Source organism: Pelobates fuscus, chromosome 7 (assembly GCF_036172605.1).
Source record: "Pelobates fuscus isolate aPelFus1 chromosome 7, aPelFus1.pri, whole genome shotgun sequence".
Classification (NCBI taxonomy): Eukaryota; Metazoa; Chordata; class Amphibia; order Anura; family Pelobatidae; genus Pelobates; species Pelobates fuscus.
The window spans coordinates 186,335,824-186,353,747 of record NC_086323.1 but is presented as its reverse complement, the minus strand read 5'-3'; the positions used below and the strand labels follow the sequence as shown (position 1 = coordinate 186,353,747).

At 41.5% G+C, this 17,924-nt stretch overlaps 1 protein-coding gene across 1 annotated transcript in view; it reads right to left on the bottom strand.

Moving 5' to 3' along the window:
- The window catches only part of EFCC1 (EF-hand and coiled-coil domain containing 1), a 174,107-nt gene that overhangs the window by 62,192 nt on the left and 93,991 nt on the right, over positions 1–17,924 (bottom strand). The window contains exons 3-4 of the mRNA XM_063426967.1: positions 17,790–17,902; positions 4,685–4,814 (exon numbers count right to left, since the gene is read on the bottom strand). Coding sequence (XP_063283037.1) covers positions 4,685–4,814; positions 17,790–17,902 — 243 coding nt within the window. The remainder of the gene's footprint in view (positions 1–4,684; positions 4,815–17,789; positions 17,903–17,924) is intronic.

Sequence of the window (17,924 nt, the reverse complement as noted above, 5' to 3'; positions counted from 1 at the left end):
ATTCATGGCCCTTGCGTAATGTCAGGGACCAGGAACCAGACAGAGACAGAAGTAGATGCAAACACACCTTTATTAATAAATAACAAATAATTAACAAAAGCAAAGTCCAGGAATCAAGCAGGGGTCAGTCACCAGAGCGGGTAGTCAGACAAGCCAGGATCAGGAGCACGGAGAGCAGCGGAGTCAGGAACAAGGCCGGAGTCAGGAACCAGGAGCAAACAGGAAACACAGGAACAAGGAGACTTCTGGGAAACAGGAAACCACGCAAGGGCAAGGAGGTTCTGGGCTTAGCTGCTTAAATAGGCAGAACTGATTAGCAGCAGGGTTGATTACTACTCACAGGTGAGTAACCGTGGCAACAAGCAGAAGGAGCTGATAGTAATTGCAGCTGAAACTCAATCACTGAAACAGAAAAGGGTTGCTGTTTAAAACAGCAAGGAAACCCTGACACTGAGACAATTACAAAAACTTACAGGAATAATAGGTTGAAGAGGGCCCTGCTCAAACAAGCTTACAGTCTATAGGAGGTGGGGCCTAAAACACAACAGGACAGGAGGTAGCAATAAAACAAGGTTGAGTAAAGCAGAGCTGGATGTTGCCCTTTAAGAGAGCAAGGGACAGGTATGTGAGGTAGAGCTTACTCTGGGGGGGCCATACGCTTTCCTAAAGAGATGGGTTTTGAGGCACTTATTAAAAGAAATGAAAACTGGGGGAAAACTTGATGATCGTAGGCAGGCAATTCCAAAGGAGAGGAGCCACCTGCAAGAAGTCCTACAAGCATGAGTTGGTCTTACGGGTGCAAGAGGTGGACAGGAGAAGGTCACGGGCAGAGCAGAGAGACCAAGAAGGGGCATACCTGTGGATCAGTGAAGAGATATAGGATGGGCTAGAATTGGTCAGTGCTTTATAAGTGTGGATTAGTACCTTGAACTGACTCCTACAGGATACAGGAATCCAATGTAAGGACTGACAGAGGGGAGAGGTGTGTGAGGAGTGACAGGAGAGGAAAGTCAGTCTAGCTGCAGCAATCATTACAGACTGTAGCAGGGCAATACGACTTGTGGGAAGACCTATTAGAAGAGAGTTACAATAATCCATGAGAGAGATTACTAGAGCATGGACAAGCTCCTTAGTAGCATCTTGCGTAAGAAAGGGGCCGATGCGGGCTATGTTTTTAAGGTGGAATCTATAGGATTTGGTAACAGACTGGATGTGAGGCTCAAAGGTGAGGCGAGAATCAAGTATAACGCCAAGACAGCGCGCTTGCAAGAATGGACTTATGTGGGTACCACTAACTTGAGAGGTCCAGGGAGGCGAGGTATATCTGAGTGTCATCTGAGTGTCATCAGCGTACAGGTGGTATTGGAATCCACAAGATTCCAATACCAAGAGAGGCAGTATAAAGAGAAAATAGAAGGGGAAATACAAGGACAGAGACTTGGGGGACTTCAACCGAGACAGGACGAGGGGAGGAGGTATCATTAGAAAAAGACACACTGAATGAGCATTGGGATAGGTAGGAGGAAAACCAAGAGAGGACAGTGTCACAGAGACCAAGTGATTGAAAAGTTTGGAGAAGGAGAACATGGTCAACAATGTCAAAGGCAGCACAGAGGTCAAGAAGAATTAGTATGGAGTAATGCCCCATGGATTTAGCTGTGATTAGGTCCTTAAGGACTTTACCAAGAGCAGTCTCAGTAGAGTAGAGGGGGCGGAAGCCAGACTGAAGAGGAGAGAGATGGAATTGAGGAAACAAGTCATACGGGTAGAGACCAGTCTTTCCAGAAACTTTGAGGAAAAAATTAACAGGGATGTGGAACGGTAGTTAGAAGGGGAGGCTGTGTCAAGAGATTTGTTTTAAGATGGGTACTACAGTAGCATGTTTAAGGGCAGCAGGGACAACACCAGAAGAAAGAGAGCAGTTGAAGATGTGTGTTAGGGAAGGCCCAAGACAGGACAGGATCAAGCGGGCAAGTGGTGGGGCGAGAGGAAAGGAGAACTGCAGCCACCTCTTGTGTTCAGTAGCCTGGTAGAAAGTCTGAAGGGTATGAAAGGCATGATCCAGGTATGGTTGAGAAATAAAGGGGCAATGTGGTGAGAATTCTTTCCTTAGCTATTCAATCTTATCTGTAAAGTAGCATGCAACGCTATCGGCTGTAAGGTTTGTTTGGGGGATGGCAACAGCAGGGCAAAGAATTGAGTTAAAGCTATTAAAAAATGCCTGGAATTGTAGGAGCATGAGCTAATGAGGGATGGAAAGTATGACTGTTTGGCAAGGGCCAGGGCTGTGCAGTCTGAACGCAACATGAATTTGTAGTGGAGGAAGTCCGACTGGGTGCGTGTCTTTCTCCAGCAGCGTTCAGTAGAACGGGAGCATCTCTGCAGGTAGCATGTTGATTTAGTGTGCCACGGTTGGGGGCATGTTCTCCTCAAGGTGCATGTTTGGAGCGGGGCTGCAGCATCCAGGGCAGAGGTGAGGGTAGTGTTATATGAGGAGATATAGACCTATAAAGGTTACAGGATCAAACTACATACATGCTGGTTTCACTTTTCAAATCTGAATAGAACATGGATATGTTCAGTCCATTTAACTTTGTGGACAAAATAGCAGCCCCTAGCTGCAGTTCATGGCATGCTATTTGCAAAAGAATACATATCGGGCTATTAGCATGGGCATTTTCAGTTGTGTTATCTTCAATCTCTGCAGAATGTAGCAGCTATTTATTTCACATACATACTAATGTTCCATGGTGAATATTACAGGTCTTATGTGTTTGATTATTTTAAAATCATACTAACCAGTTTACAGGTGTGTGCAGTTTGTAATATTGACACTAACCAGGTATGTGTCAGATCCACAAGATCATTCAAAACCTAGCTATAATTATCTCACTGGGGCCTACTATAAACTTGAATAGAAGCAATCAGAACATGTCACAAATGGGAATATTTAAAAAAGACAAACCTCCTAATATATTGTAAACAGGGAAAATCAAGATCAAATATTTACTCCCACGGAGTATTGAAAATTATATTGCAGTGACACATAGAATGTGACGGCAGATAAGAACCATTCGGCCCATCTAGTCTGCCCAATATTTCAAAATACTTTTAATTAGTCCCTGGCCTTATCTTAAGTCTAGGATAGCCTTATGCCTATCCCACGCATGCTTAAATTCCTTCACTGTGTTAACCACTACCATTTTAGTAGCCCTTCTCTGAACTCTTTCTAAAGTATCAATATCCTTCTGAAGATACGGTCTCCAGTACTGCGTACAATACTCCAAGTGAGGTCTCACCAGTGTTCTGTACAATGGCATGAGCGCTACCCTCTTTCTACTGCTAATACCTCCCCCTATACAACCAAGTATTTTGCTAGCATTTCCAGCTGCTCTATTACATTGTCGTCCTACCTTTAAGTCATCTGAAATAATTACTCCTAAATCCTTATCCTTAGATGTTGAGGTTAGTAGGGTATCAAATATCCTATACGCTGCCCTTGGGTTTTTACGTCCAAGGCGCATTATCTTGCACTTATCCACATTAAATGTCAGTTGCCACAGCTCTGAACATTTTTCTAATTTTTCTAAATCATTTTCCATTTGGCTTATCCCTCCCGGAACATCAACCATGTTGCAAATTTTAGTATCATCAGCAAAAATACATAACTTACCAACAAGACCTTCTGCAATATCACTAATAAAAATATTAAAGAGAACTGGTCCAAGTACAGATCCCTGAGGTACCCCACTGGTAACTAGACCTTGCTTCAAATATACTCCATTGACTACAACCCTCTGTTGCCTGTCACTCAGCCACTGCCTTACCCATTCAACAATATTGGAATTCAAACTTAAAGATTGCAGTTTATTAAGCCTTCTATGTGGAACGGTGTCAAAAGTCTTATTGAAATCTAGGTAAGCAATGTCTACTGCACCACCCTGATCTATAATTTTAGTTACCCAATCAAAATAATAAATTAGATTAGTTTGGCATGATCTCCCTGAAGTAAACCCATGTTGTCTCTGATCTTGAAATCCATGTGTTTTTAGATGTTCAACAATCCTATCCTTTAACATGGTTTTCATCACTTTCCCAATTACTGAAGTAAGACTTACTGGCCTATAGTTGCCCGACTCCTCCCTAATACCTTTCTTGTGAATGGGCACAACATTCGCTAATTTCCAATCTTCTTGGACTACTCCTATTAACAATGATTGGTTAAATAAATCCATTAATGTTTTTGCTAGTACACCACTAAGTTCTTTTAATAACTTTGGGTGTATTGCATCAGGCCCCATTGACTTATTTGTCTATACTATTGACAGTTGAATTAGAATCTCTTCCTCCTGTGTAAACTCACATGTAACAAATGACTCATTTGTCCTTTTTCCTAACTGAGGCCCCTTTCCTTCATTTTCATCTGTAAATACTGAACAAAAATATTAATTGAGGCAATCAGCTAGATCGATATACTCTTCTACATACCTTTCTTCTTTTGTTTTTAATCTAGCTAATCCTTGTTTTACTTTCCTTTTCTTATTTATGTATCTAAAAAAATGTTTTATCCCCCTTTTTTACTGACTGTGCTATTTTCTCTTCTGCGTGTACTTATTATTATGATTAACATGTAATGTGCTAGACATAAGACAAAGCTAACTTACTAGGAATTTAATAGACATACCCACTTCTGCAGCAAGAAAAAGAAGATAGAATATGTGATACTTTGTGTGTCTCCTTCAGATCAGCCCAACTCTCCTCTTCTTCGTCTGAAGCAGCTTGTCCCTCAACAGAGCGGAACATTTCATCTTCAACTAAAAGGAGTAAATAACATGTAACAATCACTGCTCTGAACACTAATTTCTATTACTCTAGTATGACTTTAAAGGTGACATAATTAAATTCATTAAGATGCAATACATGTTAGCATGGTAGAGGATCTATAGTATGATCAATCTCACAGGGCTCTTTAGGTCCATTACTTACACAATTGGCCATTTAATGATCAAGGTCATAAGGCCATTTCATTATGCTGCGGTAGCACTATGTGAGCTGAGAAAATCTTTTATAATGTCAGTATTGATGCCAATACATTAGAGGGGCAAAGGTTGATTGTCTTACATTAGAGGGTCCAAAGGTTTAAAAATATCAGGAAGTATTATTTTACTGGGCAGAAGTTTTACTTTGAAAACCTAAGTGAGTAAGTGTTTAGGATTTCTGTTTAGTGATGTCCCGGACGGTTCGCCGGTGAATAGTTCCCGGCGAACATCGCTTGTTCGTGTTTGCCACGGACGGCGAACATATGCGCTGTTCGGTCCGCCCCCTATTCGTCATCATTGAGTAAACTTTGACCCTGTACCTCACAGTCAGCAGACACATTCCAGCCAATCAGCAGCAGACCCTCCCTCCCAGATCCTCCCACCTCCTGGACAGCATCCATTTTACATTCATTGTGAAGCTGCATTCTTAGTGAGAGGAGGGACAGTGTAGCTGCTGCTGATTTGATAGGGAAATTGATAGCTAGGCTAGTGTATTCAGTGTCCACTACAGCCCTGAAGGACTCATCTGATCCCTGCTGTAAGGACAGCACCCCAAAAAGACACTCATATCTGGTGTCACAATAGCTTAAGCTTGACATTTAAAAATATTTTTTTTTTCACTGTAATAGATTGAATAGCAGTTACATAGTTACATAGTTAGATAGCTGAAAAGAGACTTGCGTCCATCAAGTTCAGCCTTTACTCACACCTGTTTTTTGCTGTTGATCCAAAAGGCAAAAAAAAAAACCCAGTTTGAAGCACAATTTTGCAACAAGCTAGGACAAAAAATTCCTTCTTGACCCCAGAATGGCAGTCAGATTTATCCTTGAATCAAGCAGTTATTACCCTACATTGAAAGATTATATCCTTGAATATTCTGTCTTTGCAAGTATGCATCTAGTAGCTGTTTGAACATCTGCATGGACTCTGATAAAACCACTTCTTCAGGCAGAGAATTCCACATCCTGATTGTTCTTACAGTAAAAAACCCTTTCCTTTGCCTTAGACGAAATCTTCTTTCTTCCAGTCTAAACGCATGGCCTCGTGTCCTATGTAAAGTCCGGTTTGTGAATAGATTTCCACACAATGGTTTGTATTGGCCCCGAATATATTTGTATAATGTTATCATATCCCCTCTCAGGCGACGTTTTTCTAAACTAAATAGGTTTAAATTTGTTAACCTTTCTTCATAGCTGATATGTTCCATTCCTTTTATTAATTTTGTAGCCCGCCTCTGCACTTTTTCTAGTGCCATGATATCCTTCTTTAGAACAGATGCCCAAAATTGCACAGCATATTCAATATGTGGTCTTACCAGTGATTTATAGAGAGGCAAAATGATATTCTCGTCCCGAGAATGAATGCCCTTTTTCATGCATGACAATACCTTACTGGCCTTGGCCACTGCTGATTGACATTGCACATTGTTGCATAGTTTGTTGTCTATAACAATTCCCAAGTCCTTTTCGTGTGTTGTTATCCCTAATTCGCTTCCATTAAGGGTATACGTTGCTTGTGTATTCTTTACGCCGAAGTGCATAACTTTGCATTTTTCAACATTAAATTTCATCTGCCATTTGAGTGCCCAGTCCTCCAGTCTATCTAAATCCTTCTGCAGCAAAGTAATATCTTGCTCACATTGTATTATTTTACAAAGTTTTGTGTCATCTGCAAACACTGAAACATGACTTTCAATGCTGTCTTCAAGATCATTTATAAAAATGTTAAATAGAAGAGGTCCCAGAACAGACCCCTGAGGGACACCACTTGCCACCTCTGTCCAGCTTGAAAATTTACCATTAACGACAACTCTTTGTATTCTGTTTTTAAGCCAATGTTCTACCCAAGAACAAACATTTTCATCGAGACCGATTTCCTTGAGTTTGAACACTAATCTTTTGTGTGGAACTGTATCAAATGCCTTGGCAAAATCCAAATAGATCACATCCACTGAAACACCCTGATCTATACTTCTACTTACTTCTTCGTAGAACGCAATCAAGTTAGTTTGACATGACCTGTGCTTCATAAAACCGTGCAGATTTTTGCTGATAACCATATTCTTCTCAAGGAATTCTTGAATATTATCCCTTAATAACCTTTCAAATATTTTACCAGCCACAGAAGTTAGTTGCCTGCCAGCTTCTGTGTCAGGCTCACAGTGGATACTGTGCCCATTTGCCCAGTGCCACCACTCATATATGTTGTGACAATAGCTTAAGCTTTAGATTTAAAAAATAATATTTTTTTTTCACTGTAATAGAAGAGCATTTGCCTGTCTGCTAGCTTCTGTGTGAGGCTCACAGTGGATACTGTGCCCACTTGCCCAGTGCCACGACTCATATCTGGTATCACAATAGCATAAGCTTGACATTTAAAAAGAAAAAAAAAGTTTTCACTGTAATAGATTGAATAGCAGTTAGTTGTCTGCAAGCGTCTGGGTGTCAGGCCTTCAGCGTGTACTCTGCCAACCTCTGCCAGTGTACTTTGCCACTCATATCTGGTGTCTCTATAGCGTGCCTTTACAAGAAAAAAAGTTTTTCAGTGTAAGCTAATAGCAGTCAGTGTCCTTAAAGCGGGTGTCAGGCACTGTAGTTTCATAATTCATTGTAGACAACATGAATACATCCTTCCTATCTGTGAACCAAAGGGCAAGCAACTCATCCTGGTGGAGCGCTGAAAGGGAGCCTCTTGCCAGGGTTTGGGGGAACCTCTGTGATTCTTCCGCACTGTGCCACAGGCTAGGATATCAAAGCAAAATAAATTTTTAAATATTTCAATACTTGTATATAGTGATGTCGCGAACATAAAATTTTCCGTTCGCGAATGGTGAACGCGAACTTCCGCAAATGTTCCCAAACGGGCGAACCGGGCGAACCGCCATCGACTTCAATAGGCAGGCAAATTTTAAAACCCACAGGGACTCTTTCTGGCCACAATAGTGATGGGAAAGTTGTTTCAAGGGGACTAACACCTGGACTGTGGCATGCCGGAGGGGGATCCATGGCAAAACTCCCATGGAAAATTACATAGTTGATGCAGAGTCTGGTTTTAATCCATAAAGGGCATAAATCACCTAACTTTCCAAAATTGTTTGGAATAACCTGCTTTAAAACATCAGGTATGATGTTGTATCGATCAGGTAGTTTAAGGGTTACGCCCGCTTCACAGTGACAGACCTAACTCCCCGTTTAACGCACCGCAAACAACCGCAAACAGTCCATTTGCACAACCTCAAACTCCCCATTTGCACAAGGTTGGATACCAAGCTAGCCATGTCCCGTTCCTTGTCCTCACTGATGTTATCGAAATTCTCTTCCTCCACCCAGCCACGTACAACACCAAGGGTCCCCGAAAGGTGACAACAAGCCCACTGTATTTTTTTTTTTTTTAAATGTACACTACTGTTACACTAGATAGATTTTTTTTTTTAAATGTACACTACTGTTACACTCCTTAGAGAGAGTTCAAAGAAGGGCTACTAAACTGGTTCATGGATTGCAGGATAAAATTACCAGGAAAGGTTAAAGGATCTTAACATGTATAGCATGGAGGAAAGATGAGACAGGGGGGATATGATAGAAACATTTAAATACATAAAGGGAATCAACACAGTAAAGGAGGAGACTATATTTAAAAGAAGAAAAACTACCACAACAAGAGGACATAGTCTTAAATTAGAGGGACAAAGGTTTAAAAATAATATCAGGAAGTATTACTTTACTGAGAGGGTAGTGGATGCATGGAATAGCCTTCCAGCTGAAGTGGTAGAGGTTAACACAGTAAAGGAGTTTAAGCATGCGTGGGATAGGCATAAGGCTATCCTAACTATAAGATAAGGCCAGGGACTAATGAAAGTATTTAGAAAACTGGGCAGACTAGATGGGCCGTCACATTCTATGTTTCTATGTTTCTATGTTTCTAGATATGAGTTGCACTGGTGTGACACTGTGCCCTGGCAGGCCCTGAAACGCACACGTGTGAAGGAAACTGACTGCTATTATATTACAGTCAAAAAAGTTATTTTTAAATGCAAGCTATTGTGACTAGTGATGTCCTGAACGATTCGCCGGTGAATAGTTCCTGGCGAACATAGCTTGTTCGCGTTCACCGCTGACGGCGAACATATGCGCTGTTCGGTCCGCCCCCTATTCGTCATCATTGAGTAAACTTTGACCCTGTACCTCACAGTCAGCAGACACATTACAGCCAATCAGCACCCTCCCTCCCAGACCCTCCCACCTCCTGGACAGCATCTATTTTAGATTCATTCTGAAGCTGCATTGTTAGTGAGAGGAGGGACAGTGTGCTGCTGCTTATTTAATAGGGAAATTGATAGCTAGGCTAGTGTATTCAGGGTCCACTACAGTCCGGAAGGACTCATCTGATCTCTGCTGTAAGGACAGCACCCCAAAAAGACACTCATATCTGGTGTCACAATAGCTTAAGCTTGACATTTAAAAATATATTTTTTTTTCACTGTAATAGATTGAATAGCAGTTAGTTGCCTGCCAACTTCTGTGTCAGGCTCACAGTGGATACTGTGCCCATTTGCCCAGTGCCACCACTCATATCTGGTGCGGGTACCCCTTCAGTGAGATCACTGAGGACGAGGAACGGGACATGAGTAGCTCGGCATCCAACCTTGTGCAAATGGGGTCTTTCATGCTGTTGTGCCTGTTGAGGGACCCTCGTATAAAAAGGCTGAAGGAGAACGACCTGTACTGGGTGTCCATGCTACTAGACCCCCGGTATAAGCAGAATGTGCCTGAAATGTTACCGAATTACCGCAAGTCGGAAAGGATGCAGCAGTTCCAAAATCAATTAAAAAGTATGCTTTACACAGCGTATAAGGGTGATGTCACAGCACAACGGGAATCTAACAGGGAAAGAGGTGAAAGTAATCCTCCTCCTCCCACGACCACGCCGGCAAGGACAGGACGCTTTACAGACATGTTGTTGATGGAGGACTTGCAGAGCTTTTTAAGTCCTACGCATCGCCACAGCCCTTTGGGGTCCACCCTCAGAGAACGACTCGACCGACAGGTAGCAGACTAACTCGACTTAACTGCAGATATCGACACTCTGAGGAGTGATGAACCCCTTGACTACTGGGTGTGCAGGCTTGACCTGTGGCCTGAGCTATCCCAATTTGCGATAGAACTTCTCGCCTGCCCCGCTTCAAGTGTCCTGTCAGAAAGGACCTTCAGTGCAGCAGGAGGTATTGTCACTGAGAAGAGAAGTCGCCTAGGTCAAAAAAGTCTTGATTACCTCACCTTTATTAAGATGAATGAGGGATGGATCCCGAAGGGACTGACAGTGGGCGATACATTTGACTAAAAAAGGCCTGATGAGGGGGACTACTTAACACACCACTCCTATCTGGTGGCACATTAGATTGCACACGCAGTGCCCCAAATTTGAAGTAGGAGGACCGACCAAGCATCTTTTTCCATCTCCTGGTTCCTAAAATCGATGCCATATACACGTCCCCTGATAGCGGACGTAACAGGGATTAAACTGATAGGAATAGTACTACTTAACACACCTTATAATAACGCAGAGAGAGGCAATGCAGAGAGAGGAGTCTGAAGAAGAGGAGTCAGAGGAGGAAGGTGGCTTTGAGGAGGTGGAAGACCAAACACAGCAGGCGTCCCAAGAGGCTTGTTGTCACCTTTCGGGGACCCATGGTGTGGCTGGGTGGAGGAAGAGACCTTCAATGACATCAGTGAGGACAAGGAACGGGACCTGGCTAGCTTGGTATCCAACCTTGTGCAAATGGGGAGTTTGCGGTTGTGCAAATGGACCGTTTGCGGTTGTTTGCGGTGTGTTAAACGCGGAGTTTGGTCTGTCACTGTGAAGCGGGCGTAACCCTTACACTATCTGATCGATACAACATCATACCTGATGTTTTAAAGCACGTTATTCCAAACAATTTAGGAATGTTAGGTGATTTATGCCCTTTATGGATTAAAACCAGACTCTGCATCAACTATGTAATTTTCCATGGGAGTTTTGCCATGGATCCCCCTCCGGCATGCCACAGTCCAGGTGTTAGTCCCCTTGAAACAACTTTTCCATCACTATTGTGGCCAGAAAGAGTCCCTGTGGGCTTTAAAATTTGCCTGCCCATTGAAGTCTATGGCGGTTCGCCCGGTTTGCGAACGGAAAATTTTATGTTTGTGACATCACTAATTGTGACACCAGATTTGAGTGGTGGCACTGAGCAAGTGGGCACAGTATACGCTGTGAGCCTGACACACACGCTGGCAGGCAGGCAACTGCAATTAGATTACACAGAAAAAAAAAAGCAGACTGATGTGTTTGGGGTGCTGTCCTTGCAGCAGAGATCAGATGAGTCCTTCAGGACTGTAGTGGTTACTGGCTATGGGAGCATAATGTATAATAAACACAGGTTACTGGCTATGGCGGGGATAATGTATAATAAGCACAGGTTAATGCTATGGGAGGGTAATGTATAATAAACACAGGTTACTGGCTATGGGGGATAATGTATAATAAACACAGGTTACTGGCTATGGAGGATAATGTATAATAAACACAAACACACAAAAAAAGAATAATAATAATACCAAAAAAAAAAAGAATGCAGCTTCAGAATTAATCTAAATTGTATGCTGTCTATGAGGTGGGAGGGTCTGGGAGGGAGGGTCTGCTGATGATTGGCTGGAATGTGTCTGCCTACTGTGAGGTACAGGGTCAAAGTTTACTCAATGATGACGAATAGGGGGCGGACCGAATATCTCATCTGTTCGCCATCCGTGGCGAACGCGAACATGCTATGTTCACCAGGAACTATTCGCCAGCGAACCGTTCGGGACATCACTAGTTATATTATTATGTTTAAGTGTGGGTGGTGTTAAGAGGGATTTTTATCATTATTTCTGGTCTAGTGCAGACAAATAATTAACTTTAACCCTTTCACCACCACAACTACATCATGCACAATCTTGAAGTAGGGTGCGCTCGGGACAAATTGGTGGCATAGCGGTGGGATAACAAATATTATTCATCTTTTTGTTCCAGATTTTAGTTTGGCTGGATTTATTGGTTAATCCAGGCACTAAAAGAAATTGTATCTCAATTTCCAAAGGCTGAATAATATATTTACACCTCAACAGTCCCCCCCCCCCCCCCCCCGCCCTTCTCTGTTTTTTTCTTTGCTATCTTTTATTAACCAAATGGAGTACCAGGTGCAGTCCAAAGCAGTGCTAGACCAGCTTTGCCGGGAGAGATCTATTCCCTGTCAGGAGAAAAACCAAAGAGGAGCTATTACAAGCACTGGTGGACGATGATATGCAACAAGCAGTGCAAAGTGATGCCTCAAACACTGCAGAGGAGTTACCTGTAGCTTTTGTCCATGATGTACCGAGATCTGGTGATCCTTTGGATTGGTACTTACAAACATTATTAAAATATGTGGACTCCCATACAAACCAAAAACTACAGCTTATCCTTAAATATCAGGAGGCTGACAGAGAGAGGCAGGCTGCTAAGCGCCAAGCTGAGTGGGAAGAGTGCAAGGCTGCAGGAAAGCATGAGCTAAAAATGGCCGAGTTAGAGAGGTTGACTGCCTCCCCTATAAGTACTACTTCAAGAGACTCTTCTGCACCCAAACCACGTGCACAGAATTTTCAAACTTTGGATAAATATGGTGATTTGGATGTTTTTCTGCAAAGTTTTGAAAAGGTTTGCAAGCAGTACCAGCTACCAAAGCACCAATGGGCAAAGTACCTCACTCCTGGTCTCAGAGGTCCTGCACTGAAAGCATTTGCTGCGCTTCCAGCAAAGTATGACCAGGACTATGATGCGATTAAGGCTGTCTTGCAAAAATGGTACAACCTTACTCCTGAGGTGTACCGAAAGAAATTCAGGACTTTGCAGAAGTGTTCCACAGAAAGTTATGCAGCAGTTGTAGAACACATGGCAAGAGCATTCTGTCAGTGTACTAGGGGGCTGGAAATTAAAACCCTAGAAAGTTTGGAGGATCTGATTTTAAAGAACAGTTTTTGCAGCTCTGGACAGGAACCCTAAAACAGCATTGGAAGCGGGTGAGCTGGCAGATTTCCACACTGCAAACCAAGTAACAGTGGACCGGAGCAAAGGTTTTTCCAAGCAAGCATCTTTTGTTCCAGCTTCTACTTTTAGGGAGAGGGGGAGTTAGTGCCATTTCTGTGCAAGGAGATAGCCGCAGATGTTTCATTTGCAACCAAGTGGGGCACATCAGTGTTACTTGCCCTGGGAAATGGCAGCCAGCATCATAAGCTGGGGAGGGATGCTCCTCAGAACCAATGTCCTCTGTGTTGTTTGTAAACAGATCAGAGGGCAGCAACAATGTAAATCTGCAACCTGTGATAGCTGGAAAGGAGGTAACTGTGGGACTCTGGGGCACTGGGGCAGATGTGACTCTTGTCCAGAACTAGTGTGCCCTGAGGACTTAATTCCTGACAGGACTCTAGCAGTTATAGGAATTGGGGGTACGTCTTGTAGTGCCAATAGCATGAGTTTATTTGGATTGGGGAGAGGGGAAGGGTTTCAGAAATGTGGGGGTAGATGAGAATATCCCTGCAAATGTATTACTTGGTACTGATTTAGGTAATTAGCATCTCCCCATAGAGATGCCTAAATCAATGGATACGCCAAAAACAGGAGATATGCCAGATAACCAGTATTTCACTGGTTATCTGGCATACCTCCTGTTTTATGTACCCACAAACCTTTTCTTTATATAGACTGTTAATATCACACTACACTATTTGTTATACAGTGACCAGACTGTTAATAGAAATTGTGCCACAACTCCTATATCCGCTTTGCTCACGATGCCTGCCACTCTACATCTAACTTAATATTTTAACAGTTAAGTTAGTTCAATCTGTGTCGATCTGACATAGTTTCAGATCAGTCGGCAACATTTCACACTGTCTTTAGTATACAGCAAAGACTGCCACACCATGGCTATGAAGCTAATGCCTTTGTAACACAGTAACATGGCAATAATTTGTTGTGGATAGCCTAACAGTCCTTCTGTTTGATACACTCTGAAGTAACAGGGATTAAACTGATAGGAATAGTACTACTTAACACACCTTATAATAACGCAGAGAGAGGCAATGCAGAGAGAGGAGTCTGAAGAAGAGGAGTCAGAGGAGGAAGGTGGCTTTGAGGAGGTGGAAGACCAAACACAGCAGGCGTCCCAAGGGGTGAAACTCAAGCCAACAATTACACTGCATTGTGAAGCGAAATGGAAAAGTTGACTTTAAGTTAGGTATGGAGATCTGGACTATGAAAAGCCACAATCATCAAACAGTGAGGGAGGGCAGAGAACAGTGTTTAACTGGTTGATTTGAGGTTACTGTATAAACAAAGGCAAGAATAAAAACCCTGTGTTTGTCGCAATAAAGCACTACTGTTCTCCACGTTATCAAGTGTTTGGCTTATATTTGTGGAGCCAATAAAATATGTTCTTAATTATTACAATAAACATTAAAGTGATCTTAATGATATGTCCATATGGTATAACTCAGGGATAGGCAACCTTCGGCTCTCCAGATGTTGTGGACTACATCCCCCATAATGCTCTTACACACATAATGCTGGCATAGCATCATGGGAGGTGTAGTCCAAAACATCTGCAGAGCCGAAAGTTGCCTATCCCTGGTATAACTAAATCCTCATATTTGCTGGCTAAGTGATTTCAAGTAGCCTTGTAATTTTTTTTTTTTTTTAAACAGTATTTTTCAGTGTGTGCACTTTTAATCTGTATTTGACATTATTATTCCATCGTGTTTGCTTTACCCTTAAGATCCATAACAGAATAATTTCATCATGCAGATGCTTCCCTCTGATTTCTGAGGAACTCCAGGTCTCACTCAAAAACTGGGGCTCCCATCTGTCAAATGGGGCCACAATTAGTGGCTCCACGTGGATCAATGAGTTGTGTTCAATGCTCAAAGTTCTGTAACATCATTACAGACATCAACTGGGATTCACATCATGAGAGAGACACCCACAAGTCTGAGAAGAGACCAATCAGGCCTTCTTGCAAGTCATTTGCAGGGCAATCGTCCATGGCAGAGGGTGATCAGCGGTGGGCTTTGCATACTGGCAAGTGCAGATCATTGTGTTTGATTGCACTGAAATGTAATATTGTGACAGCTAGTTCCAGTATTTTATAGCAGCTGAAAGGGAAATAAACCCTCTCAAGCATGCAAAGAGCAGGTTAATACCCTCCCTTTAGGGTTAGCGTTAGGGTTTAGGGTTAGTGGTTGGGATTAGTTAGGGTTACAGTTACAATTAGTGTGTAGGTTTAGGGTTACAATTAATGTTTAAAGGGACACTAAAGACAACCAGACCACTCCAGCTAATTGAATGGTCTGGGTGCACTGTCCCTTTTGAACGTAGTGCTGCCATGTAAAACATTGCAGTGCTGCAATATAAAACATTGTCAGAGAGGGCAGAGCATCGACCCATAAGATAAGGTTTTTAACCCTTTATTCACCTGAGTGGGGAGGGTGGAGCTACAATGGCAGGAATACAGTTTTTAATTCCTGGCACTATAGTATAGCTTTAAGGTTAGGGTAACTATCGTTTATGGTTAGTTATTGTTAGTGGAGTTAGTGCTAATGCTTAGGTGTGGGTTAAAGTTAGTGTTTAGAGTTAGGATTGCTACAAAAAGGATGGATTTGTCTTGTAACACTGTCCAATTTAAGTACATCTTAAAGTTATGTGCCATGAAGTACGAAACGCATTAGGCAGCTGTTTTGGATATATGAAACTGCTTCTTTTAATTTGATAGCTGCCAGGTGTGATGTTTTATGTCTTTTTGAAATAAACACTGTATTTTGATGGTTCATCACATCATAAGCAGCATTCTTTAAAGATGTACTTACATAAATGGACAGTGTTAGCAGGCAAATCCACACTTTACTGGGATTAACCAAACGTTTTTCTTGGATTCCGGGCTCAATTGCCCATGGAAAGGTTGACAAACTGTAATTTACGTCTATTTTTACTTTGACTGTCTTTTTGGTGCGGTTCGTTTTGGGCAGGTTATTAGTTCTTCTCTGTATTTTGAAAAACACATCACAAGGGTATGGGAAAGGGGTTATTCTGCAATGTGCATGTTAAAAAGTGCCAAGAAGAGAAAATAATATGTATTAAGTGGCTATAAAATAAGGAAAATATACACAGTGGCATACCCCATGGTTTTTACTTTTGCAAATGGTATGCATTTATAGGGTAATTTGGATTTTAAAATTTAAAACTGAAATGGGCAGGTATATAATTTGGGCACCGATTTATTATTTTTGGAGAAGCTCTGATACATATATAAAAAATATAACTATAGCAAATATATAACAATATTTTTCAAAATATCAAACTATTTTAAGAATGTATCCAAAAATATGAAATCATTAAAAAAAAAGTTTCCAAATGATTCAATATGGCTAGAAAAACTCAAATTATTTATCTACAAAAATGTCCATAGACTTTAATGGTGACTTCTGTAGATAAATCATTTGGTAAGTTTTACTAACAGTATTGAGTTATTTGAAAAGCTTATTAAATCAAGGCCCATGCAAGATACCCCTGAGTGTCTACTTTATAAATGAATTTATGGGGTAATTGTAATTGATGATCTTCTAAAATACAGCAAAATGAGAAACAATTGGTAAAATCTCTACAATAGAACTACAATTTCTACTCTGTGAAAATGAATTTGGGACTAGGGCATTCTTTAAAATAAATTTAATAATCAATAAATTAACAAATGTGCTCTTTCCCAAATCCCTATGTATATTTAAACAAATGGAGGTTTTTAGTTACCTCCAATGGCCATGAGAGGGTATGCCCACCTGCCACATCAAGTCCACGTAAAGGCAGACCTCTTAGGTGGGTCCTAACTCTAACCATTCGCCTTGTTTCTGGCAAAGATATCTCTAATGAGACAAAAATGGGTGTTTTTTATATACATCCCTACATGCTTTTTAACCCTTAATAGGGAACACATGGGATGGGCAGCAGCATTGTAACAAAGCTGTGTGATACAAAAATAAATACAGATAAAAAGTCCTGCACCCCTTTTTGTCTCATTAGAGATATCTTTGCCAGAAGCTTAAGGAAGCAAGGCAAATGTTTAAGGTTAGGACCCACCTAAGAGGTCTGCCTTGACGTGGCATGACCCATGATTTAAGAACCAGTTTATTTTTAGTGTTTTTCTTATTTAAAAATGTAAAATGTATATAACTGCTATCACTTGTTTACATATATTAGTGTTCAAGTTGTCCATCTTTCCTAATTTTTCCAATTTTTTTTCCAGTTTTGGACACTGTCATCTCCTTCTTAAAGAAAATGGAAAAATACCAACCCTGCAAGATTGACTGCTCATACATATCCATTGGATTCATTGGATGAAAGGTGTGTCTACAGATAGAAAAGTGAATGCAGAGGGACTGAAGCAGTGAAGGGATGTATATGTCTTACATAGTGACCTTAAATTCTGTAGCCATAGATGTTGATTCACAGATGGCCTACAACTAACAGGATTCTTTGAATACAATAGATGGGCAGAAAATTGTGGGAATTATACAACAGCATCTGGGAGGCGAGAGTTTGAGATGCTGATCTAAGAGCACCTAGTCAATAAACCAAAACCTGGGAAGGATTAAACAATATAGATATACAGAAGAACCATCAGAAACGTGAGCTTTTATGTTCATAACATACCATTGGGAAGGTTATCTGCATCTTTGATAAGTGATCTGCAGTCTTCTTGGTCAAGTAAATAACATGACTCTAAGGGCCTCTTTGCTACCAACTGAGACATTCTTGCTTCAGATCTGAGAATGGGAAAAATAAATA